Here is a 27,182-nt window from a genome sequence, read left to right on the forward strand (position 1 = left end):
AAGAGAATGTAAAGGGTCTTACAGCTATGAGAAAAAAACAAAACTGAATCCATAATCTAAACTTTCCCACAAAGAAAACTTAAGACTCAGATGGCTTCTCTAGTGAACTCTTTCAAATAGTTAAGAAAGAATATCAATTTTATACCTTTTATAAGATCAGGATATTCCTGATACAAAAACCATACAAAGATACTGAAAGAAAAGAAAATATAGACCAATACCCTTCATGAAATGAACAAGGTAGAAAATTTTAAACAAAATATTAGTAAATCAAATCCAGAAATATATAAAAAGGAAAATATAGAAAACAAAAACCATACGATCATCTCAATGATGCAAAAAAGCATTTAACTAAATCCAATACCCTTTCGTGATAAAATCATTCTACAAACAAGGAATAGAAACGCAATTCCTAAACCTGACACAGGTCATCTACAAAAAACTCAGAAAGGGCTTCCCTGGTGGCGCAGTGGTTGAGAGTCCGCCTGCCGATGCAGGGGACACGGGTTCATGTCCCGGTCCAGGAAGATCCCACATGCCACGGAGCGGCTGGGCCCGTGAGCCATGGCCACTGAGCCTGCACATCTGGAGCCTGTGCTCCGCAACGGGAGAAGCCACAGCAGTGAGAGGCCCACGTAACACACAAAAAAACAAAACAAACAAACAAACAAAAAACCCTCAGAAATCATAATACTTATTGGGGAAAAACTGAATATGTTCTCCCTAAGATCAGGAATAAAACAAGGATGTCTGCTTTTACCACTTAATTTCACTATTTTACTAGAGATTTCAGCCAAAGCAATTAGGCAAGAAAATAAAATGCAACCAGATTGGAAAGGAGGAAGCAAAACTATCTTCAACTGTATATGACATGATAAAGTATGGAAAAAATTCTAAGAAATCTACTAAAAAACAGAATGAGTTAAGCAACATTGCAGGATACAAGACCAAAACAAAAATCAACTGCATTTCTATATACTAGCAATAAACAAATCAAAAATAAATCCAGAAAACAATTTCATTTATAATAGCATCAAAAAGAATAAAATGTTTGGAATAAATTTTAAAAAGGAAGTGCAAAACACATAGCTTGAAGTTGACAAAATATCACTGAAAACAATTAAAGAAGATCTAAATAAATGAAAAGACATCTTATGTTCATGAATCTGAAACAACATTTTTAAGATAGCAATACTCTTCAAAATAATCTGTAGATTCAATGCAATACCTATCAGTATACCAATTGGCTTCTTTGTAGAAATTGACAAGCTGATCATAAAATTCATACAGGAAGTCAAGGACAAAAACAGAACAAATAATCTTGAAAAAGAATATGCCCTTAGGGCTGGGGGAGATGGAGGAATTGAGGAGTAAGAGCTAAAGTGTACAGATTTTCTTTTAAAGTTGATGAAAAAGTTCTAAAATTGTGGTGATCGCTGTACAATTCTTTTTCTTTTTCCTTGCAGTACACGGGCCTCTCACTGTTGTGGCCTCTCCCGTTGTGGAGCACAGGCTCCGGACACACAGGCTCAGCGGCCATGGCTCGCGGGCCTAGCCGCTCTACGGCATGTGGGATCTTCCCAGACGGGGGCACACACCCGTGTCCCCTGCATCAGCAGGGGGACTTTCAACCACTGCGCCACCAGGGAAGCCCCAATTCTTTGAACATACTAAAAACACTGAATTGTATACTTCAAATGAGTGACTTGTATGGTATATGAATTATATCTCAGTAAAGCTTTTACCAAATAAAGGACAGGTAATGCAGTATGATTAAGTGGGCTTCAGTATAAAAACGCAAGATTGGTTTAACATGTGAAGAATCAACGTAATTCACATTAGCAAAGAAATGTGATATATTAGTTAGCTACTGCTGTGTTACACAATTTCTGAGGGTGGAAATATAAGAGTGGCCTATCTACACAGTTCTGAATTGGGTCTTTCAGGACCCAGTCCAGCTGCCAGTTTGGGGCTGCAGTCTTCTAACAGCCTGACTGGGGCTGGACGATCCACTTTCCTGTTCAGTTCACAGGCTTGTTCATAATACTGCATCTGGCTTTCCTCAAGAGCAAGTGATCCAAGGCAGAATGTGAGAGAGAACAAGAGAGCACACCCAAGATGGAAGCTGCAGTGCCTTTTATAACCTAACCTCAGAAGTGACCTCATTTCTCTTTTGTTCTCACTTGGACACAGAGAACAACAGGAGGAGACCACACAAGGGTGTGAATACCAGAATGCAAGGATCACTGGGATCCACAGTGGAGTCAGGCGACCAGAGGAGAAAAATCACGTGACCACCTCAATACATGCAGAGACAGCATCTGGGAATACTTAATACTCATTCATAAAAACTAAGAGGAAACTAGGAATAGAAGGAAACTCAACGAGATACACAGTACTTTCTAAAGACATAGTTAGTAACCACTTAATGATGAACAACAATACTTGACTCTTAAAATCAAGATAAGGCAAGGATATTCCTACTCACTGCTTCTCACCCTGTATTAAAGGGCCTAGCAAGTGTAAAAAGAAAAATTAAAAAAGATAATAATTGGAAAAAAAGAAATATAATTTTTATTTGCAGACAACACGACTGTGCACATAAAACATCTTACGGAAGACGCTCCCCTGCACACACGCACACACGCACACACACACACGCACACACAAAAAGCCAAACCAACAAACAACAACAACAACAACAACCCTACAAGACTGTATAATAAGGAAAACCATACTAACCAAGGACATAAAACATCTTACGGAAGACGCTCCCCTGCACACACGCACACACGCACACACACACAAAAAGCCAAACCAACAAACAACAACAACAGAACCCTACAAGACTGTATAAGAAGGAAAACCATACTAACCAAGGACATTTTAGAAAAAACTGCTGCATTTCTAAATACTAATTAAAAATGAAATTTTAAAAATTCCACTTGCAATGGCATCAAAAACATAAAATACTTAACTGTAAATTTAACAAAATATAGGCAAGTAAAAACTACACTCTGGGCTTCCCTGGTGGCGCAGTGGTTGAGAGTCCGCCTGCCGATGCAGGGGACACGGGTTCGTGCCCCGGTCCGGGAGGATCCCACGTGCCGCGGAGCAGCTGGGCCCGTGAGCCATGGCCGCTAAGCCTGCGCGTCGGGAGCCTGTGCTCCGCAACGGGCGAGGCCACAACAGTGAGAGGCCCACGTACCGCAAAAAAAAAAAAAAAAAAAACAAAACTACACTGCTGAAATTTTAAAAACCTAAACAAATGGAGAAATATACCACGTTCACAGAGTAGAAGACTCTACTGTTAAGATGCAAACCCTCTCCAAATTGATCTATTAATTCAGTCAAATTTCAATAAAAATCCTAGCAGGCTGATTCTTAAATGTATATGCATGTAGAAAAGATCTAGAATAGCCAAAACAATTTTGAAAAAGGGGATTTACACTACATAATTTCAAAACTTCTAATGAAGCTATTGTCATCAAGACAATGTGGTACTGTTATAAAAGTATGATAACGGGAACATAATATATAGCCCAGAAATTTACCCACACTTGTACAGTAAATTGGTCTGTGACTAAGCACCAAAGCAATTCAATAGGAAAAGGAAATGGTGTTGGACCAAGTTTTAAATTTTTTTGTTTATTTATTATTTTTTTAGCTGCGCTGTGAGGCTTGCAGTATCTTAGTTCCCCAACCAGGGATCGAACCCATGCCCTCAGCAATGAAAGCACGGAGTCCTAACCACTGGACCGCCAGAGAATTCCCTGGACCAATTTTTTATATGGAAAAAAATTTCTAACATACACAAAATTTAATTTGTGCTGATCATGGATCTGTATCTCCATGAAAGCACAGATTTTTCTTTTCTTCTCTCTACCATCAAACACGCTGATACCTCCCCTAAGAGACTTAAAACACATAAGTGGTGAATAAATATTTAATAAAAGAACTATGCATGAGGAAAAAAAACAAGCCATAGTAGAAAATAACGGGAAGGAAACTCTTGGGATACAGAATGGTCAGGAAGGGCTCACTGAGAAAAAAAAGCATGTGCGTTGGTACCTGAAGGCACCAGCTCTGCAAATACTCAGGAGATGAAAATTGCAAGCAGAGAGCAAAGATCATAAAGAACTGGATCAGGAAGTCCCTAGTGGTCCAGCAGCTAGGACTCTGTGTTCTCAGTGCCGAGGGCCCAGGTTCAATACCTGGTCGGGGAACTAAGATCTCACACGCTGCGTGGCACCCCCCCCAAAAAAAAAAAAAAAAAGGGACTGGATGAAAGCCATTTAGAGTAGGCTGTGAGTGAACGAGTGGGAAGAATAGCATAAAAAACAGGAGGCCAGGGACTTCCTTGGTGGTGCAGTGGTTAAGAATCGCCTGCCAATGCAGGGGACACGGGTTCGAGCCCTGGTCCGGGAAGATCCCACATGCTGAGGAGGAACTAAGCCCGAGCGCCACAACTACTGAGCCTGCGAGCCACAACTACTGAGCCCACATGCCGCAACTACTGAAGCCCACGTGCCTAGAGCCCGTGCTCCACAACAAGAGAAGCCACCTCAGTGAGAAGCCCGCGCACCACTACAACGACTCAATGCAGCCAAAAATAAATAAATAAATAAATAAGCAAACAAACAAGCAAATAAATAAATAAAAGGGCTATAGTAACAGCTTCCTTTTAAAAAAAAAAAAAAAAAGGAGGCCAGATCATCTGGGGTCTTATAGCTCCACAGAGTACATTCGAGAATTCTAACCACAGAAATGATGTAATCCAGTTTGTGATTTTATAAAATGGCCTTGACCACTGCATGAAGAATGGATTGGAAAAAGCCAGGTAGGAAGCAGGAAAGCAGGGAGGAGGCTCTTAGAGCAACTCAGGTGAGAGAAGAGGATGGTGTCCTCTCTCCAGGATGGAAGCTCACAGATAACACTGGAGCTGACATTCTAGCAGATTTGGGTATTAGCTGTAATTTCTATTTTGTCACTTTCAACTCTTTGTTGACTTGTTTTTTTTTCAAAGATTCCCTTTATGAGGGCAGGGATTACGTCTATTTTGTTTACCGCTGCTCTCCAAACCCAAGAGATTACAGGAATGACTATCTACGAGACTGGAGGTCAGAACCTGGCATGATACGGTACAGGTGCTGTCCAAGGAGAGCCACCTCCTTAAAACAGCAAATAGGAAGGCAACAGGGAGAGAGCACTGTGGCCCGTGAAACCCTAAAGTATGCTAAGAATGCGCATGGGCTTGTTTACCAATATGAGAAGGCAGGCTACAGCCCAAAACTTTCCGAAGCACAGACGGCACCATTAGATGCTCTCCTGCAGTAGGCAGTCAACTTATGAAAGTATTGGTTGAAAACATGAACAATTCTAGAAAGGTCTAAATAAACATAGATAAGAAAGGCTAACTGTCACACCGGTCAGAATGGCCATCATCAAAAAATCTATAAACAATAAGTGCTGGAGAGGGTGTGGAGAAGAGGGAACCCCTCCTACACTGTTGACGGGAATGTAAATTGGTACAGCCACTATGGAAAACAGTATGGAGGCTCCTTAGAAAACTAAAAATAGAGCTACCATATGATCCTGCAATCCCACTCATGGGCACATATCCAGAGAAAACCATAATTCAAAATGATACATGCACCCACCCCAATGTTCACCGGAGCACTGTTTACAATAGCCAGGACATGGAAGCAACCTAAACGTCCATCAACGAATGAATGGATAAAGAAGATGTGGTACATATATATAATGGAATATTACTCAGCCATAAAAAAATGAAATAATGCTATTTTCAGCAACATGGATGGACCCAGAAATTGTCATATGTGTGAAGTCAGAGAAAGACAAATATCATATGACATCGCTTACATGTGGAGTCTTAAAAAATGGTACAAATGAACTTATTTACAAAACAGAAACAGAGTCACAAATGTAGAAAACAAACTTATGGTTACCGGGGGGAAAGTGGGCGGGGGGGTATAAATTGGGAGACTGGGATTGACATAGACACACTATTATATTTAAAAGAGGTAACTAATAAGGACCTACTGGATGGCACTCTGTAAAGACCTATATGAGAAGAGAATCTAAAAAGAGTGGACAGATATGTATGTATAACTGATTCACTTTACAGCAGAAACTAACACAACATTGTAAAACAACTATACTCCAATAAAAATTTTTTAAAAAGACAGGTGAACCCATGATGAGTTGTGACAAGGCACAATTTGGGGTCTGTCACTAAACTGCTGGCCTTGACACCATGAAGAACCTCATGCCCCACTTCACCCCTTCCCTACCTCCACCCCACCCCCAAGAGAAACTCACACTCCCACATGTAATACCACTTGGGTCTGGCTCAGTAGAACATGACTTGTTTTTTTTATGTGGGCTAATATTATAGGAGAAGCTTTACGGGAGATGCTACATCAATGTAAGATATTATATATGTATTCAGGTGACAGGAACTGTATTTACAGATATGCCTCTGGAATTTAAAAAAAAAAAATTAAATCTGGAAGCTAAGCACTGCCGGCATTTCTCCCAGGGCAAGAATACATTTAGTGTCCTATTAAATCAAAGGATGGTCCACTGGAAACAGTGGCATGCTTTACCAGCTGGTGTTAACAAAGATTGATGCACATGTTCAATCACACCCAACCTGACATTGGGCTTCCAGAAATTTATAATACAGAATGGAAACATTTTATGTGTTGCAACTTCCCACCCCCTTTAAAGCAGTAACTCACCAGGCAGAAATATAATTCATTTAGCATTTTTTAAATCCACACTTAAAGCATTTTCCAGGGCTAAAGATGCACTGAAACAGAATATATAAAACACAACTTGTAAAAAAAAAAACAAAACATGTAGGAAGACCTCATGGGAGCCATTTTTGATGATCAACTAAGGCCATGGGAATCAAAGAACAGGATATGTTATTTTGTGTGAAGTATGGTGAAAGGAATATTAACACAGAAATAAAATGTGAGCGCACGGAATATAATTCAAGGTAAAACTCCAAAGTCGGGGAAAGATTTCTCTATCCCTCACATTACCTTTATTTTCCAAAGAATAAAATTAAGGCATATGTTTGGAACCACTGCTGTCATCTAATGATAAATGATGCCTTTTCACGGGCTCAGTATTGATACATTTATGGATATACTATTGGAGGAATATTTATTTTTGAAGTCAAAAGATCTGAACTGAAAATCGGATGCTGTCAATAACAAGCCATGTCCATAAGGCAGCTCTGGGCAAGTCACCATCTCCTTATACACCTTGGTTTCGCCATCTTTAAAAAGTGGCCAAAAAGCCCTCCTTGTCTATAATATAGAACTGAGATGAAGTCCACGACACCATTTTATAAATCATGGTATTTTGTGTAAAAAAACCAAAGTATTTCTAGAAATCTATCTGGCTTAAAAGTAACTTCAAAAATGTTCATGATCAACTGACAAAATCAACTTTGTACTCGAGACACAGTTTCTAGTTCTGTAGGAAAGTGCTCGTTAAGCTAACATATCACGGGCCTTGGCAGCCACTTCATAGACGAACAATTTTGTCTTCTGAGGTATGTATCTTTGTTACTATCTAATCTACAGTGCTTTTTTCATAAAAGTGCTATTTCTTTATATAGACTATATTTTGCTTTGTCCTAGAACGGGGCACGGAACAAAAGCGGCAAATGGTCCCACCCCTATAGTGAACCTGGAAGAGTTACCCCAGACTGTGGCAGTTCTATGTCTGGTTCCTCATCTAATTGGCCGTGTGACCTCAGCAGGTTACTCTACACCTCTCAGAGCTTCATGTGTCCGTCGGTAAAATGGGGAGAAAGCCTCCAACCTCGCACAGCTGTTGTGAGATTTACCTGAGGAACTATGTATAGAATGCCTAACGGAACAGTTTGCGTGCTCAGTAAATCTTAGCCTTCTCCTACATGCTTTTCGCTTCTGTGGATCAACACAGAAACGCCACAATATTAAAAATAAAATAATAAGATACGTAATCCTAAGGGACGTTAAACACACAAATAGATGCTCCGGCACCTGTGACCCTCCTGGCTCCTCTCAGCAGACCTGCATCCACTTCTCCCGCCTGCACACGGCCCTGCGCCAGACTCCACAATCACACCCGGGCCTTGGAGGACACTCTCCCGAAGGCTCTGGCGGGGGTGGCTCAGAGGCAGGATCAGTCACCTCTTCCAAAGGACAGAGAGAGAGGCCAAGAGCTTTACTGACAACCATGATAAGGCGAGTTACACCAAGTTACACCAAGTACCCCCGGCGTGCGTCTCGCCGGACTACTGTGTGTGGTCAGCATTTTCCACGTTACAAGTCTGGGTCCGTCCAGAAGTAACCTGGACTTTGCAAACACAAGTGTCTACAGGGGCCAGTGAAATCAATGTAGTGAGAAAAGCAAAAGAAACAGTAATGTGAGTGAGGGGACTGGCGCTTCCAAAAGTCTCAAACTCTTGATATTTTCTACATAAGTTGAGTTTGAAATGAGAGTATGTTTATCATGTAATTTGAAACGTGTGCACTGCTCTCCAGACCACGCAGCGGGCAGCATTCCAAACTAAATTTTATAAAGCCTGCAATTGTTCTGACTCACAGGATACTGACGTTGTGTTTTATTTTTGTATCTTACAAATTAATTTTAAAAGGAAAGCAAAACATACAAAATACTGTATAACCCTGTTACATAATTTCTCCGTTTCTGTTTAATGAGGAATATTCAGAGGCTCAGGTGAGGATCTTGGTGAACTAGAAAGTGCACTCCAGTTGGAAAAAAGCCAGCTGCTACCACTATGACCAGTGATTAACATGTGGGTAAGTGACTTGCTCGAGGTCATCTGTCTTGGGATGCATGGAGACAGGACGGTGACCCAGGCCACTGGACGCCACCCACCACCCTCTCAACTATGCTGTCCCATGTCTTGATTTCATGCATACGTCTTAAGACGGACATGTGAACAAAACCAAGAAGAGAAGTAGAAAAGAGGGCCAATTCAGCAGTACTACTTCTTACTTAACCTAATCAGACAGACCGTGACCTATCTCTACCTCTCACAAATAACAGGATTTAGGCAGAGTAAACCAATTCTGATAACAGTAAGGTTGCCAATCCAGAAGAGAGAATCTGGACTAAAAAAAAATTTGTTTAATTTATCATGCTCTTGGTATATGATTTTTCTGGAGATGGTTTTGTAACTGCCATTACATCTTTTCTCAAGAAAAGAGTTAAAAGATTTCACATGATAGCTAAACTAGTTTGTCCAGGTCTACAACAGTCTCCCTTTGTTCTAGATCTTTAATGTGTTTAATGTATAACAAAATAAGAAAGATTTAGGAAGATGGATTTATTTAAGGGGCTTCAAACATGAATCACTAATACGTAGACAAGTGACAAAAGGATGACAGTGCTCGCACACATCAGTAATGTTAAAAAATGAAAACAATTAGAACGGTGGTTATCAAGAGTTCTGGGAGAAGGAAAAACTCGTCAGTGAAACGAGCAGTGTCACAAAAGGTCACATAAGACAGTGAGAAATTAAACCACTGGAAAACCAAGTTATCCCCAGCAGGGAGGCAGGTTAAGATCTTACCATGGGATGAAGAAGGGAGCTAGAGCAAGCATGCCTAAGTGTTCAATACTTCGGACAAGTTCACAGTCTTACAAAGGACATCCACAGTCAAGAAGTGAATGAAGCAAACAAGCTAACCACAGAGATTTCTAAGTAGAAGAACCCGGTGACCTGCTCCCAGCCTCAATTATAAAACTCACAAAAAGGGCAGAGCTTGGAAAATCATCTGTGAAATCAAACGTGTATCAGGAAAATGACGACGATGGGACTGAAAGGATGGCAGTGAAACCCTTCTTGCCAGACCTCCTGTCTGCCATGCGTGTTGGCCACGTGGAGTCCTCACCCTCTCCTCCCCACTTCTCTTCCCTTGCAAGTCTGTTCTGTGACACCCCTTTGCTTTTTCTCCCCTTTCCTACTGAAGGCTAAGTCTCAGCCTTTCTTTTATCCAACTCATCACAGCGTGTTGGAGACTGGCTTTTGGACTTTCTCAGCCATTGCCTCTCACCAAGTACTCAGCCTCTAAATAGTCAACGTTTAATAGCATAAAAATCCACTGTGTGTGTGTGTGTGTGTGTGTGTGTGTGTGTGTGTGTGTGTATTATTCTTTTAATCCTCACATCAATACTATGAGAAGGGACTACTATTACCCTCATTCTACAGGAGGCATGGAGGGTAAAATAACTTGTCCACAATCGCAGAGCAAGGAACTGGGAGAGTGAGATTTGAACCGAAGCCTAGTGATGAGATGAACTATAACCTACTACATAAATTAAAACGTGTTTTAACCCTCTGGGTAAGATAACTGGCAACCGACAGAGCGGCAATAACATGAAGCCATAAGACATGTATCATCAGCGACTTAATTGACCAAAAAGAGCATACTGTATTTCCTTCTCTCCTGCCACAGGAGAGGAAGTATTTTTCTTTAGCTTCTCAGCATTATTAAGAAAAGGATTAACAGGTGTAACGGGAAGGACTTGAGATGGGTGCCCCCCCTCTTTCTTAAGTCTGTTCACCCTGGAGAATACAATTAGAAGGAAACTCACAACTCATGACACCACTTACTCTCTGAGTGGGATTAATATTTGCTTCTACTCTTCACAAATATGCTAGAAACAATACCGTAAGCTTCTCATATTTCTGTAATACAAAGTGCTTTTGATTAGTGGTGCAGAGAGTAGGAGACTAAGCCAGCAAGGCCCAGGTATGTGTAGCAACGCACGCATCCCTTCCGTACGCTGTGAAAATTGCTGCAGGTAAGGTTCTGACATCTAGAAACACTGCTTTGTTGCACGCCTGGCTGACCAACACGACTTCCTTCTCCAAAGGCAATTAATTATCTGGTTGACACATGCTGGAGGTGAGGTCCCAGGACTGTCTAGAAGCCAAGAAACCAGAAATGACTCCACCACGTGCAAGGAACGGAATCCTGGAAAACTTAGCAAGGAGAGACCAGGTAAAGACATACACTTCACATCTTCAGCTCGTAAGACTCAGAAGTCTCACGCGTGAGTGAGAAAATACAAGATCGGAACAGAATCTACTGCTCGCGGAGCCGCCAGCTCTGAGATCACCGTTAGGCTGTCCACCTGGGGGCTTTATCTGCTGCTCTGAGGACCGGTCAGGCTGTCTGTCCCCCCTCGTCCCCCACCAACGCAGGCCTTGTCTCCACTGCACTGATGGCTTCTTCCGCTCATTAAAAGGGGCTGACACTTCAGTCAGTCACCGTGCTGCTCTTTACTGATAGAAAGAGAGACGGGCTGGTCCAAAAGAGACTTCTGGATTCAGGCAGGCTCGGCAGAAGATGCCAATCCTGTCTGTTTCACCCGTTCACTGGCAGAGTTAGCTGCATGTGTCAGGAAAAATTTCTCCTACGAAGCCAAAGCGTTCTCACTGCATTAACAGTTAGTTAAGTTAACAGTCAGTTAGTTAACAGTTAACAGTCCCTGACTTGGCCACAGAGACTGGCCTAAGAGCCAGCCCGACCCTGATCCTTCCTGCTGGCTTTGGGGTTTAGGAACCGGGGTGCTTCACGGCTCTATCTTCTGCCCTCTACGGTCACGTCCCAGGGACCTCATCCACCCTGTGGCACTGTGTTTCTGTGGACGATGCCCACAGCTGTGCCGCCAGACCTCTCTTCCGAACTGCAGATTCTAACATCCAGTTGCCTTCTTGATTCGATATCCAAAAAGCGTCTCAAACTGAAGGTGCCCAGAGCTCAGCTCACGACCAGCTCCCGTCCTCCAACTCCCTAAGCCACCCTTCCCACCATCGTCCCCGTCCTTTCCGTTCCCTCAAACCTCAGTCACTCCGCGCTCTATCCCCCTCATGCAAATCCTCGACAGTTCCCACTAGTTTTGCCTCTGAAACACACCCGGACCCTAACCACTGCCGCCACCTGGATGAAAGCGGAAGGGCTGCCTTCCTTCTGGAGGCTTCAGGGGAAAATTCGTGCCCTGGCCTCCTGCAGCTTCCGGAGGCTGCCCACAGCCCTCGGTTCATGGCCCCTTCCACACCCGACTCCAGCCTCGTGATTCCGTCATCACACCCGCTGCTGTCCCTGGCCCTCTCGCCTCCCTCTTCCAAGGGCCCCTCACCATTACACCGGGCTCACCTGGGGAACCCAGGATAATCTCCCCACCTCAAGATACGACCTTGCGTTGGCAAAGTCCCTTTACCATGCAAACTAGGCTGTTCCCAGATTCCAGTGATGGAGCGGGGCAGGGCATTACTCAGCCTCTACCACTCGGTGCCCTTACAGTCCCAGGTCGTCGGGTCCCCACTTCCTGCCTAAGCCCCTCTCTTCCAACTCTCCCTGTCACTCACTCAGCTCCAGCCACACTAGTCTTGGCGCTGTTCCTCAACACACAAGCCCATCTCAGGACTTCTGCACCGGCCTTTCCCTCTACCCGGAAAGGTCCCTCCCTGCCTTAGGTCTCTGGCTAAATGACACCAACTTAGGACGGGGCTTTCTTTACCGACACCCAATACTAGAGTAACGCCCCCCCCCCCCCATTTAAACACTCTCTTCCATTCTTATTTTTTCCCCAGGGCATTTAACGTTATCTCTTATGCTTTCTATCTATCCATCCATCCATCCTCCCTCCCCCACTAAAATGTCATAAGGGGTGTTTTGTCTCTTGTTGTATATTCCCCAGAAATAAAACATGAAGTAGGGACTCAGTAAACAGTGGCTGGATAAGTGAATTCTACGTTACTGGAAAAGTTTGTTTCCTTGGAAACAAAACCTGGACTAAAGTAGGAACTTAATTACATTTGAACGAATGAGGAAATGGATGGGTAAATGACAGACCCACCTTATATCTAATTTTCTACAGGTATACCGATTAACATAAAATCAAATGATTTACTGTTTAGGAACCAGACGTAACAGTTAAAGTAACTTATTCAAGGATGTACAACGAAAAAAAGTAATACAATTACATATTAAAACTCCAACCTAGCCCCTGACTTTATTTTGCAGTGTCCCTGCATGTTCTTAGACCTGACAAGTCAAAATTCATCCAGATTCCCTTGCTTGCTTCAAACCTTACCAACAAGGTTTCAAGTTAATAAACTCCAAATTTACTTTCAGAGGAAATTCCACAGAAATCTCGAAAGCACTTACCTTGTTTATTCAGATATATAAAAAGTGAACATACAGGGGAGAGAGCGTCATCCACCCTTTAAAACACATCCAGAAGCGACCCTGCTGTAGGGACAGATTATAAGAAGCTTCAAGTCCACAGTCCCTAACACTGCTCGGCCGCCAGCCAGGGCAGCTCCAGACGACCACCTTGGGTACCAGGTACACAGACAAACGAAGACATTCCTACTGCAGCTGGGTGGTTACCAGGGGGACAGAACCAGAGCAACAATGCAGCTGGCTTGGAACGGAAGAGCAGAACAGCAATTCCTTCTGCAGAGGTCACCTCCTCTGCGCTGGGCCAAGGGTTATTCTGGCCTTGCTGCCCACACACCTGCACAGCCAGCCATGCAACCTGCCACACTGAATCTCCTCTCCTTCTGCCAGCATCTGGGGAAGTGAGCAGGTGTTGTGCTCCGTTCACACTTGGAATCTGCTTTCTAGGAATCCTCTCACTGGCACACAGATGGGAAGGAGTGAGCCACAGTGGTTAGGAACACGGACCTGCAAAAGGGGCTGTCAGGATTCAAGTCTTGCCTCCGTGACTCACTGTGTCCCTACGGACATGTCACCAACCCTTTCTAAGCCTTAGTTTCCTCACCTCTAAAAAGCCCACTTCCTGTTCTTAGGACACTTACTGAAGACAATGCAGGAAAAGCACTTAACACAGTGCCCTGGCACACGAGGCCTTAATACATATTCCTATAATAGCTATTATTATAGTACTATCTATTATAGTATTCTTGACTTAAAAAAAAAGATCACTGTTCAAAAATAATACACCTGTCTTCATCTTAGATAGGGGTTTACCATTTATTTCCAGCTAAGTGTTTGCCTGCAATTGGGGAAAAGTGCCACCAGGCAGATGCTGAGATGAAGCTTTTCCAGGTAAGGCTAGCAAAAATAAACTCATTTAAAGACTTTCTCCTCATTCTAGTCCTGAATTAAAAATATATATAATTTGGTATTGGAGAGCATAACAGAAATGTTAGAGAAATGTGACTACGTGCAGTATTTACATAGGAAGACCAATGTGAGATTTAAAAATATAAAGGTACACAGGTATGTGTAGGTCCGACTAGGTATTTTTCTACCAAATTATTAGCGGATAGAAATCACTGATTAATCCAATGCCCTACACCGCCTCACTGTTTGAAAAATGAAATAAAACAAAACGCACATTTTTTTTCATTTCTCCTCATCACACTAATCAAGGACGCATGTCAGAAGCGCTAAGTGAATTTTATCAAATTACACAAGAATTGGTCTCACGCGTGGAGATCTGACTCAGTACATTGGGGAGGGAGCAGGTATCTATATTCTGCAAAAGCTCCCCAGGAATTACTAGTGCCAACATCTATGGTTGGCCAATCACCGCCTAGAATCTCTCTTTTGGCAAGAAGGTTTTTTGCCATTGTAAACCTCTTCTCTTGATTCCGTAGCCTGCTCCTTAAGCAGGACTGGATGGCCCATAACTCAGTGAAGAGACGGACGGTGCCGAGTTACTCTGCAGCCCTTAAAATCAGTACAAATTCAAGACCTTCTACAGCAACAAAGGAGCTACAGAAGATGGGGATGCGGGGATGAAACTCTGTGTTTGTTCCGTGGAACCGGGTGAATGCTTTCCCTTTTAGACTAATGCAGCTCAGCAGAGCTTTCTGCCCCACGGAAATGTTCTGTATCTGCATTTTCCTGTACGGAAGCCACAAGCCACGTGCAGCTACTGAACACTTGAAGTGTGACTCACAGCTTCCATACCGGACAGCCCAGCTCTGTACAGAAGCCAAACTCAGCCCACTTGTAGCCTTCCCAGCACCTTGCTATCTGAGGTCCCTGTTTTATGAACTCACTCAGTACTTACCCCTTGAGAAGTTACCTCATTCCTAGCATGTGGGAGGTGCTGGGGACATAGCAGGGAACAAAGATAAACGCCCTCTCTCATGGAGCTCACAAGCTGGTTTATAGTAACTGCCCTCTTTAAAAGCACCAGACTCATTTGAGGTACTTCCTCAAAGAATGTTGGGTCAAATGTGTTTTGAAAAATTGTGTTATTTCGCAGATATAGAGAATAGACTTGTGGTTACCAAGGGGAGGGCGGGGAAGGAATGGGAGTGTGGGATTAGTAGCTGCAAACTAGTATCTATAGGATGGATAAACAACAAGGTCCTACCGTAGAGCACAGGGAACTATATTCACTATTCTGTGACAAACCATAACAGAAAAGAATATGAAAAAGAAGATATCTGTCTATCTATTTATCTATCTATCTATATGTGTACAACTGAGTCACTTTGCTATATAGCAGAAATTAACACAATATTGTAAATCAACTCTACTTCAATAAAAGTTAATAAATAAATAAATTGTTTTATTTTGGAGCAAAAAAGCAAACAGTCATAGTCTGAGAAGCAATACAGTTCCGTGTCCTGAGGAAATGGGAGGATACCCAGAGTCTCCACGAGAAAAGAGAGGAGAACTCATGAAACTTTTCCAGAAGGGCGGCATAACCTCAGTAACAGAATAACTGGTTTGGACATTATTTCCAAGGAAGGCCACAAGCTCACCAAGAGCCATCTGAAGGACCAGAGTACGAAGATCCAGGGGCCGTGGCGGTAGGCCCGAGGAGCTCCCAGCTAGAACGTCATTTAGCCAATCCCACTGGAGATGGCGTCAGGAGAGAACCCAATTCATGACTGCAAATGGTATCTTTAAGCAGCTGTCATAAATACTTTCACTATCTGGTAAAAGTTTTCAAGGGATTAAAATAAAAAATTAACAGATCCCCCCAAAAAATATGCATGATGGGTAGATTTTTTTTTTTTTTTAAAAAAGCCATCATCACCACTGGTAAAGGAGGAGCCCTGGGTAAGACCATTACTACACATCCCAGGCTCCTTCCATGGCACCAGGCAGGCAGCCGAGCTGGGTCATCTTCCATCAGCAGTTTCAAGACACTGGGAGCTACAGCCGCTCAACAGAGCATCGGGGCAGGACAAACGCAGAACAGCTAAACTCTGGTCAATGACAAATGCTACAAGAAAGGATCAGAACTGGCTGCCTCGGTGGACGGTTCTTGCCGAGAAGAGGAGAGAGGGGCTTTCGGGGTTGCTGCAGTGGGATCATTATTATTAATTAAAGCCAGAACTCGGACCATTCATCAGCCACCTTACCTAGTTCCGGGGGCAGAACAGTCAGACGGTTCCCCTGAATGTGGAGCTCCTTAAGCTGAGTAAGCTCCCCGATTTCCTTAGGCAGCGAGATCAGGTCATTATCCCTAAGGCTGAGCTAAACAGAAGAGAAACAAGAGGCTGTCAAGACAATTCTCACGTAAAGAGGCAGAAACTCTCTCCTTGCCCCTGCCCTCTCTTCTTCGAAGGCTCAGCCCTTTCAATTTATTTGCAAGTGTCTGCAGACATGCAAGAAAACGGTCTCAGGGGATAGTGGTTTTATTCCGAAACAAACCGCACTCTGGCTCAAATTGCCTTGATTCCACCCCAGAAGGGCTGCAGGAGTGAAGTGATTTTCTAAGAATTTAGATAAATTACTTACTATCTGCAACTTTGTGAGCTTCCCAATATCAGGCGGCAGGATTTCAAAATCGTTGTCACTTAGATAGAGTGCACGCAGGGTGGCTGCAAGTTAAACAGCGATATATAAACAGGGTGGCACGGAACCCGACCGTTTGAGGTCTGATCGATACAAGGGAGCCAGCTTTGATTAATAACCCTGGCGTGGTGAAAAGCCTGTGACACACCTAGGGCTCGGGATAATAACAAGCAGGTCAAACTTAGATTTACGGCCTTACTGTGCAGCTGGTGCGTTCAGGAAAACATCTATATCCAGGAGGACTGAGGAAATTAACGATGTATGGGCACCAGCCGTTTCTGGCACAGGGTTTCAATATGCTTTCGGAAAAGATAACTATTTTTCTTCGATTACTTCCGATCCACATGTATGCCTCGATCTGCATCCACAGTGAAACCAAGAAAACCACTGTGTCGCTTCTATCAATGCTTGGGGCCAGAGGGCTCGTTCGTGTGAACAGAGCTAGGTCAAAACATAAATAAATAACCAAAAGGCTGTCTGGTGATGGAGGCCAAAACCACCATACACTGTTTCTATCATCAGACTAATTATTACTACTTGTTTCTACAGCCTTAACCACAAAAATAAATGAAGACGAAGGCATTAAAATAATGAAGTGGAGGGCTTCCCTGGTGGCACAGTGGTTGAGAGTCCGCCTGCCGATGCAGGCGACGCGGGTTCGTGCCCCGGTCCGGGAGGATCCCACGTGCCACGGAGCGGCTGGGCCCGTGAGCCATGGCCGCTGAGCCTGCGCGTCCGGAGCCTGTGCTCCGCAACGGGAGAGGCCACGGCAGTGAGAGGCCCGCGTACCGCAAAAACAAAAAAACAAAAACAAAAAAATAATGAAGTGGAGCATAAAAATAGAGAAAACCCTAACGTAGGCATCGTATCGGTAATCAGAAATTTGTTCACGATATTATACACTGATACCAGTCCCCAAACTACTGAAGGCAAAAATCCTAAGGCACGTTTTTATCCTTAACCGAAAGGGAAAAGTACAATCAGATGTATGTTTAATTTGTTTACAGGTATTCAATTACATTCTAATGTCTTAAAATTCGACAGAACTGTATGTTAATATACATAAGAAAAACAATTTCTTCCATGGCCCAAGAAAACATGTTGAAGTTGGTTTCACGTGCTTGACAAAGTCTGGGATAAAGGATATACATAAGGTAAAAGATGGAACATTAAAGACTAACTCAGCAAAGTCAGAATTTCTCGAGGCCAGCTTGTCACTATTTGGAGAGGCAGAACGTTTACCTAAAGACAGCAACTCTTTCCTAAAGATTTCACAAGTCCTCGGGAAAACCAGTTTTTCCTTTTTTTCACAAACATCTATCTGCAGCAAGAAATGCGTTTGCGTATAAAAGGATAAAGTGTGTTCGTATGTGACTAACAATTTCTTAATGTCTGATGATATGCTATAGACAAAACAGACTACGTCAATAAAAACACTTTTTAAAAGGCTTAAACAAAAGTCCTGGCTAGAAATGTTTAAGATTCTGTTAGTGGTTTATGAATAGATATTTTTATAAATAACTGGAATAGCTTTGGGCAAAAAGCCTACAAAGAGTTAACAGCAATACAGGAAGAAGACACACATTACGTCTTTTGCATGCTCTTTAAAAAGAAAGTCAAGTTCTCTTAGCTAAATGTGAGACTTGATCTCATTTAGGTAAAAATCTCTCTCAGAAAGTTAATATGACATTGCCAAGTCCACTTGAGTGCAATGGTGTCAGATCACGAAATATCAAGGATACATACTGCTGAGCTGTGAGGGTATATTCAAAGGAATCTGAAGGGGAAAAAAATGTATCTGTCCAATAATTTCTCTTGGAGTTTGGGCCCTGGCAAATAAATTTCCCACTTAGAACGCAAAGGACCATTTTAAGGAGATTTATAGAATTCGAAGTTTCTTACTCAGGTAGAAGAAGTTTCCGGGGAGAGAATTTTCATTCAAGTTGTTGTAAGTTAAATCAAGGACCTCCAGAGCTGGGAGCGATCCAAATCCTCGAGGCAGAGTGTTCAGTCTATTCATGCTGTTGTTAGGGGGGAAAAAATGCAAGACGTCACACACAAAACGTATTTATACAGACTACTCAAATCGCCTCTGTGTCGCGGGCCTAAGAGCCGCACGTGAGAGGCTCAAAGCTCAAAAGACTGCCATCATTCCATCCACGTTACGTTATTTTCACCAGCCTAGTAATTCTAGTCAGAGAATCTACACGTTCAGGGAACATTTGAAAATGTCTTAGTTGTCACTTTCTCCAAAGGTGATGCTCAATCATAGTTTACACAGAAAATTAGAACATCACAACATACCCATCCTCCTAGAGAAAAACTTCCTTATGAATGTAGCAACAATAAGACCTCAAAAGGTGCATAGGATTAGCTCTAGGAGTTTTCTGGTGGCACCTTTAGGATTCTCTGTGTATAGTATCATGTCATCTGCAAACAGTGACAGTTTTACTTCTTCTTTTCCAATTTGTATTCCTTTTATTTCTTTTTCTTCCCTGACTGCCGTGGCTAGGACTTCCAGAACTATGTTGAATAAGAGTGGTGAGGGTGGACGTCCGTGTCTTGTTCCTGATCTTAATGTAAATGCTTTCCGTTTTTCACGATTGAGTATGACGCTTGCTGTGGGTTTGTCATATATGGCCTTTATTATGTTGAGGTAGGTTCCCTCTATGCCCATTTTCTGGAGAGTTTGTATCATAAATGGGTGTTGAATTTTTTCAAAAGCTTTTTCTGCATCTATTGAGATGATCATATGGTTTGTATTCCTTAATTTGTTAATATGGTGTATCACATTGATTTGCGTATACTGAAGAATCCTTGCCTCCCTGGGATAAATCCTACGTGCTACTGGATTCTATTTGCTAGTATTCTGTTCAGCATTTTTACATCTATGTTCATCAGTGATACTGGTGGATAAAGAAGATGTGGCACATGTATACAGTGGAATATTACTCAGCCAAAAGAAGAAATGAAATTGAGTTATTTGTAGTGAGGTGGATGGATCTAGAGTCTGTCATACAGAGTGAAGTCAGAAAGAGAAAAACAAATACTGTATGCTAATACATACATATGGAATCTAAAACAAAAAATGTTACTGATGAACCTAGTTGCAGGGCAGGGATAAAGAGGTAGACATAGGAAGTGGACTTGAGGACATGGGGTGGGAGGGCGAAGCTGGGGCGAAGTGAGAGTAGCATCGACATATATACACTACCGAACGTAAAACAGTTGGCTGGTGGGAAGCAGCAGCATAGCACAGGGAGATCAGCTCGGTGCTTTGCAATGACCTAGAGGGGTGGGATAGGGAGGATGGGAGGGAGGCTCAAGAGGGAGGGGATATGGGGATATACGTATGCATACGGCTGATTCGCTTTGTTGTGCAACAGAAACTAACCCAGTATTGTGAAGCAGTTATACTCCAATAAAGATCTATTTAAAAAAAAAAAAAGGGGTTCCCTGGTGGCACAGTGGTTAAGAATCCGCCTGCCAATGCACGGGACACGAGTTCGAGCCCTGGTCCGGGAAGATCCCACATGCCAGGGAGCAACTAAGCCCGCGCGCCCCAACTACTGAGCCTGCGCTCTAGAGCCTGTGTGCCACAACTACTGAGCCCACGCGCCACAACTACTGAGCCTGCGCTCTGGAGTCCGCGAGCCACAACTACTGAAGCCCATGTGCCACAACTACTGGAACCAGCGCGCCTAGAGCCTGTGCTCCGCAACAAGAGAAGCCACTGCACCGCAACGAAGAGCAGCCCCCACTCGCTGCAACTAGAGAAAGCCCGTGCGCAGCAACAAAGACCCAATGCAGCCAAAAATAAATAAATTTATACATATATAAAAAAGATACATATGAAGCCTCGTCGTTTTCACACTTCTGCTTCATTTGCTTTCATGTATTCCTCTCAATGGGAGACACACACCCCCCGCAAAAAATCACTTTTTTTTTGTTTGTTTCGCAACTACTAATAGGAGTTCAAAATCATCTCTAATTAGAATCACGGTTGCCAGGGACTGGGGGAGGCGGGTGGGGAGCTGTTTAATGGGTACAGAGCTTCAGTTTGGCAAGAGGAGAAACTTCCAGAGATTGGCTGCACAGCAATGGGAATATATCTAATGCTTCTGAATCATACACTTAAAATAGTTAAAATGGTGTCTTTTATGTTATGTGTATTTTACCACAATGGGAAGTTTTTGAATATATGTATACATTCCAATGAAAGCTAAGGAAAGCTAAGGAAAATATTTTCCTATTACGTTGTATTTTCTTCAAGACTCTTATTTTTCTTAACGTGGTTCTCTTTGAACACACTGAAAACCCGATTTTAAAAATACCCTTTTTTTAATCTAATAAGGCTGACAAATATTGAAAGGTGGGAGGGACTGTGACACTAAAAATAATTCTAGACACCAATCCCGCTCACGTGAGATACAGCGCCGTGCACACCCACCAACCAGGCCTCCGAAGAAATAGCTGGTAGCAGAGAAGGAAACCTAGAAAAAAGCGACGTCCACCTCTTGATGGGTATAAAACCTTAGGTTAGCTTTACAGTCGGCAAAATAACCTCCACTACAATTTACTACACTGCTGACAACTAATGTTTTCTATGAATTCACAATTTGTGAAGCACACTTATGTCAAGTGCTTCACCTGCGTCTTCAAAACTATCGTGGAACGTCGGCAGGACAGTACGTATAATGATCTTGGAATTCTGCGATTAAGTCACAGGTTAAGACAGGTTACGTACCAAGGACCCCTGACTCTACTGATGAGAATGACGGATATCTGAGAGCACCCAGCACTCGTGGGGGCCAACGCACCCCTAATCCCTGGACCCCAGTGTGAGGGTGCTGAGTAAACTGAAGGAATAGATTCAGAGACAGTGAGAAAGGCATAGGAGTACACATCAGGCACTTCTTTCTTTAAACCTTGCTCTAAGTTACCCACTTCTGAAAACGACCAATAAGGTTTTTCTTCCCAAACACAGAAATACACTTCTGAAACATAAGGTTCAGGAAATCCACGCTTAGACTTTCTTAGCGGGAAGAGGCATCTCACCAAAAAGAGAGAGCTCCTGTCCAATCTCCAGCCTAGAGCGGGCCTGAGCCTGTCCCCCTCTCCGGGTGGCAAGAATCGACTAAACAGCAGGTTCTCTTTCTCCTTGAGCGAGAAACCAATCCCCCCAACCTGTCAGGAACTCAGCAGAGCCCCTGTGCAGTCGGCAGCAGTGACAGCAGTGGGCCCGCTAACCCGGTGGGCAGAAAGGAAGCCCTAACTTAAATGCCTCAGAAGGCCTGGAAGCAGAGTCGGTTCCACTGTCAGCAATGCCAGGAGCGCAGGACCTGTTCCTCTGGACACCAGCACACACACAGCGACCGGACAGCCGGGTCCCTGGCACTGTCAAGGGAGGCACTGTCATGCACTGCCTACCCCGAAGGGGGCGCTCACGTCCATCTCCAGCTACACATGGGAGCTGCCTTTTTTTTTTCAATTTTTATTGGAATCTAGTTGATTTATAATGTCGTGTCAGTTTCTGCTATGCAACAAAGTGCATCAGTTATGCATCTACATATGTCCCCTCTTTTTTAGATCCTTTTCCCATATCGGTCACTACAGAGTATTGAGTAGAGTTCCCTGTGCTCTAAGTAGGTCCTTATTAGTTATCGATTTTATATAGAATAGTGTGTCTATGTCCATCCCAGTCTCCCAAATGTATCGCTCCCCCTGGGAGCTGCCTCTTTTCAGGGCATCCCTCTGAGAGCTCCAGCACTCAAGGTTGCCCTGAGAGGTGACAGCAAGGGGAGAGGAAAAACGCAGCTGGGATGGAGGTCCAGCTCCAGCTCTTGCTGGCTGGGTGGCCTTGGGGAACTTACTCGGCTTCTCTGAGACCCAATGTGCTCAACTGTAAGAGGAGGGTCGCGATACCCTCCCAGCAGGACTTCCAGGAGAGGAGAGAGAAGACATGGGAAATCCCTGATGCAATTCCTGGCTCCCAAGTAGGTTCTCAAGAAACGATGGCTATAACTACAACTAGTTCTCAGGAAGTTTGAGAGAAATTTTGATCCCATCTCAAAGAGGCGAGCTCACCTGAGGAGACCGTGGAGAGCCTGAACCATCAAGGATGGTTTCCCCATCTGCTTAATTTCCAATCGATTCAGGTGTTAAAGATAAAGCTGCCCGATGGTTTAAGTTCTCCTGTTTGCAGGCGAGCATTTTTCAAATGCTTATGGAAATGGGAAGACACCCATGTACAGTGGAGAACTTTATAAAACTGGAGAGCCTGAGGCTGTTTGGCATCTTTTCTCTTTCCTCCTCAAAAGCTACAGGAAGACCTATACGAGCACTTCTCTTTTGGAACACTGATCTCCAGAGGTCCTCTGGGGCTTCTCCTGATTCAATAAAACCTTCTTGCCTGAAAGGCAAGTATTTTTCTCTCCCCCACAGATGACGTGCTCACATACTTAGCCAAAAAAACAAACAAACAAACAAAAAAAACGCACGAACACTGAACTCTGTGCTTGGTGAAAACTTTTACGTCTTCACAAGATAAGCTTCCTCATCTCACTAGGTCAAAAGTTATTCCAGAATAGCTGGCACGACGCTCCTGCCGTGAGGTTATCCCCGAAATGATGATCAACTTGGAACCTACGTAGCTTTACATTTTTTGTCAAATAACTCAGCACAATGAATGACACTGAAAGAATGAACAGCATAATTCAACTTCCCGCTCTTTATTCACATGGCCTAAAAATCCTTTCCAGTTTTTTGCGGTACGCGGGCCTCTCACTGTCGTGGCCTCTCCCGTTGCGGAGCACAGGCTCCAGACCCGCAGGCTCAGCGGCCATGGCTCACGGGCCCAGCCGCTCCGCGGCATGTGGGATCTTCCCGGACCGGGGCACGAACCCGTGTCCTCTGCATCGGCAGGCGGACTCTCAACCACTGCGCCACCAGGGAAGCCCCCCTTTCCAGTTTTGAGATCACCAGAATAAACAGCAAATAGGATACAAAACTTTAAAATCAACTTCTGGTTGAACGTACAGTTTGGATTATGCCTATACGTGGCCTAACTGCTCTGCTAGTAGGGTCTCCTGTGTGTAGGGTTTTTTTATTATTATTCTGGTTGTTTATTCTAAGGAGTCCTCTGTGCCTTGCCTTAACCAGGCGTATGTAGGTATAATTGTTCATGCCATTCGAGGACAGAAGTATCATTTGTGGAAACGCATCTTAATTCCTTTCCCAGAGAACTAAGAGTTGCGTTCAAACTCTGACAACCCCATCTGTGTAGCTACGTACTTAAACACAGAAAGTGCTACACAATCAGTAAATCACCAGGAGCCAAAAATGCAAACAGCTCCAAAGACGACAAAGAGGCAAATCAGACGTGATTGATAAAAAAAGTTGGGCTTCCCTGGTGGCGCAGTGGTTGGGAGTCCGCCTGCCGATGCAGGGGACACGGGTTCGTGCCCCGGTCCGGGAAGATCCCACATGCCACGGAGCGGCTGGGCCCGTGAGCCATGGCTGCTGAGCCTGCGCGTCCAGAGCCTGTGCTCTGCAACAGGAGAGGCCACAACAGTGAGAGGCTCACGTACCGCAAAAAAAAAAAAAAAGAGGAAAGTTTACAACTCTGTCCTGAGGCGTCCTGAACCCAGCCAACCAAAACCTGTGCTCATTATCTCCCCCTCAAAGCTGTCTCCACCCATCCCTCTATATCAGCTATCCCATCCCATCCCATCCCATCCCATCCCATCCCATCCCATCCCATCCCATCCCATCCGTACTGCCTCGGTGATTTTACCACTTCTATCTATTTTTCATATAAAATCCCTCCCCCGCCTTCACTGTCCCTGCCCTAGTTCACCAGGAACGCTAACCTGGCAGCCTCACGGGTCTCCTCTAACCTCTCCTCCGCGTGATCTTCATACGAAAATCATCTCACCTTGTCTCATGCCCGCTGCTTCCCTGTGCACACTCCCCAACGGCAGGGCGAGACCAGAACTCCTTCATCTGACACACACGCCCTCCACTAGGACTCGACTCCCTGCCATGACAGACATTTATTTCTCTACAGGCTGTTTCCCCAACTGTGACGTACGCTCCCTGAGGGCTGGACAGCCAGCACCTGAACGGCTTCTGGCACAGAGCAGAGAGCTCATGACGCGCTCATGGAACACACAGCAGACCCGTGTGCTTCTCTGCCTGGCCTCGCCTCCCACCTCACCTCCCCCCGTCTCACCCTTCACACTCAGTGACCCCAAGCAACTCGCAGCTCCTGAAGCGGAAGTCCTGCTTGCAGTCGGAGACATCGTCCCCTCCTTGTGAGTCTTCTCAGCCTTGAGTCTCGGCTCCAACACGACCCCCTGCAGGAACCCTTCCGAGAATCTCACCTGAAGGCTAACGTGCCCCCTGTCGCTCTCTCCGACTGCCACACTCAGCGAGCCAGCTGCACCCCGGCCCTGCTCATCGACAGCCGCTCTGCCTCCATCCTGAAGGCCAGGGACTGTGACTTTCACCACCGATCCCCAAACAAACAAGGCTCCTGATGCAGAAAAGGCAATGACAGGGCTTCCCTGGTGGCGCGGTGGTTAAGAATCCGCCTGCCGGTGCAGGGGACACGGGTTCGAGCCCTGGTCCGGGAAGATCTCACGTGCCAGGGAGCGACTACACCCGTGCACCACAACTACTGAGCCTGCGCTCTAGAGCCTGAGAGCCACAACTGCTGAAGCCCGAGCCACAACTACTGAAGCCCACATGCCTAGAGCCCGTGCTCTGCCAACAAGAGAAGCCCACACGCAGCAACGAAGACCCAACGCAGCCAGAAATAAATTTTTAAAAAAAAAAGGCAATTACATAGTCCTGAGATAAATGAACCCATAAATAAAATGATGATGATAAAAGTGAACATTCAGGTACGGCTTACTATGTGCCAGGTACTATTCCTAGCACTTTTTTTTTTTTTTTTTAGTGAAAGAAGGTTTATTCAGGGAGATACACACTCCACAGACAGAGTGTGGGTCATCTCAGAAGGCAAGAGACGCCAGGGGACGGGGTTGTCAGTTTTTTTAGGGGTGGGTAATTTCAGAGGTTAATGAGTGGGAGTGTATCCCACCTATTTGGGGGAAGGGGCGGGGATTTCCAGGAATTGGGCCCCGCCCACTTTTCGGCCTTTTATGGTCCGCCTCAGAACTACCATGATGCCTGTGGGTGTGTCATTTAGCTGATGTGTTACAATGATATTTACTGATGCTCAAGGTCTAGTGGAAGTCGACTCTCCGCCATTTTGGACCTTACCTATAACTATTAACTCACTTAGTAAATGATAAGGAGATTAACAGTAAGAATACATGTCTACTACATACATCTTGTCTTAGCTTCTTTCTTATATGCAAATGAAATATTAGGACTTCATAATTTTCAAATCAGAGATGTAAACGGAGGGTCCTTTCTTTTCTGCTCTGCCAGATGGGTATACAGTCTCTCTATTTGTAGGAGGAAAAAGCTATCTGATATCAAGCTCTAAACCCAACTTCCCCTCAGACCTTGGGAGAAAAGAATGCTCACGGAGCTTACAAAGGGCATCTCTCAACCAGAGTGAACCGCAAATTAAGGGTGTCTAACCAGACCCCTGGTGGAAAAACATAAACTAAAAATCAGTCCATGAATGATTTTTTTTTCATGATTGCTTCCTAGTAAATTGATAAATGCCTGGCCCGCGTCTATAGCCACGCCATGTAAATCACGAATGGAATCACAGCACTTAGTGTCTATAATTTAATGAATATATTATTCTACACGGAGGATGAGGCAAGAGTGGGCAGTTTCCTTGAACAGCTACAACAATGAAGCTGAAATTCAGTAAGTCCAAGTTCTGGGTGCCATCTAGGTGTCTGACGGACAAGGCATGGCCCCCCCAACAATGGGGTTCTCTGCCGAGCTCAGCAACTAAGCTCAGGGGCAATCAGCAGTAAGTCACTTAACCTCTTGGAAAGGGCTTGGCTTCCTTCCACAAAATGACGGTGGTAATGCCTGCCCTTCCTCCTTCCCAATTGTTAAGAGGGTCAAATACCAGTATGAGGACTCGGAAAACTGTAAAGCATTGTAAGAACACAAGGTATTATTATTATTCACTGCACCCTGATTCTGCAACCTCAGCTGAATCAAAACTCCTCTCTTCACCTTTGTATAAAGAGAGACACGGGATTATAACATCTCGACTGTAAAAAAGAAAAACTGTAAGAATCAATGAAGCAGTGTTGGGAAATGTATCCTCCCGTCCGTAGGTAAGGAAGGTGCTTTGGACACTATTTCTACACTACACAGAGAGAAAAA

At 44.2% G+C, this 27,182-nt stretch overlaps 1 protein-coding gene across 1 annotated transcript in view; it reads right to left on the reverse strand.

Moving 5' to 3' along the window:
- The window catches only part of RSU1 (Ras suppressor protein 1), a 208,856-nt gene that overhangs the window by 136,854 nt on the left and 44,820 nt on the right, over positions 1–27,182 (reverse strand). The window contains exons 5-7 of the mRNA XM_065871300.1: positions 18,759–18,877; positions 16,800–16,882; positions 16,421–16,535 (exon numbers count right to left, since the gene is read on the reverse strand). Coding sequence (XP_065727372.1) covers positions 16,421–16,535; positions 16,800–16,882; positions 18,759–18,877 — 317 coding nt within the window. The remainder of the gene's footprint in view (positions 1–16,420; positions 16,536–16,799; positions 16,883–18,758; positions 18,878–27,182) is intronic.

The sequence above is a fragment of the Phocoena phocoena genome, chromosome 2 (genome assembly GCF_963924675.1).
Source record: "Phocoena phocoena chromosome 2, mPhoPho1.1, whole genome shotgun sequence".
NCBI classification, from domain to species: Eukaryota; Metazoa; Chordata; class Mammalia; order Artiodactyla; family Phocoenidae; genus Phocoena; species Phocoena phocoena.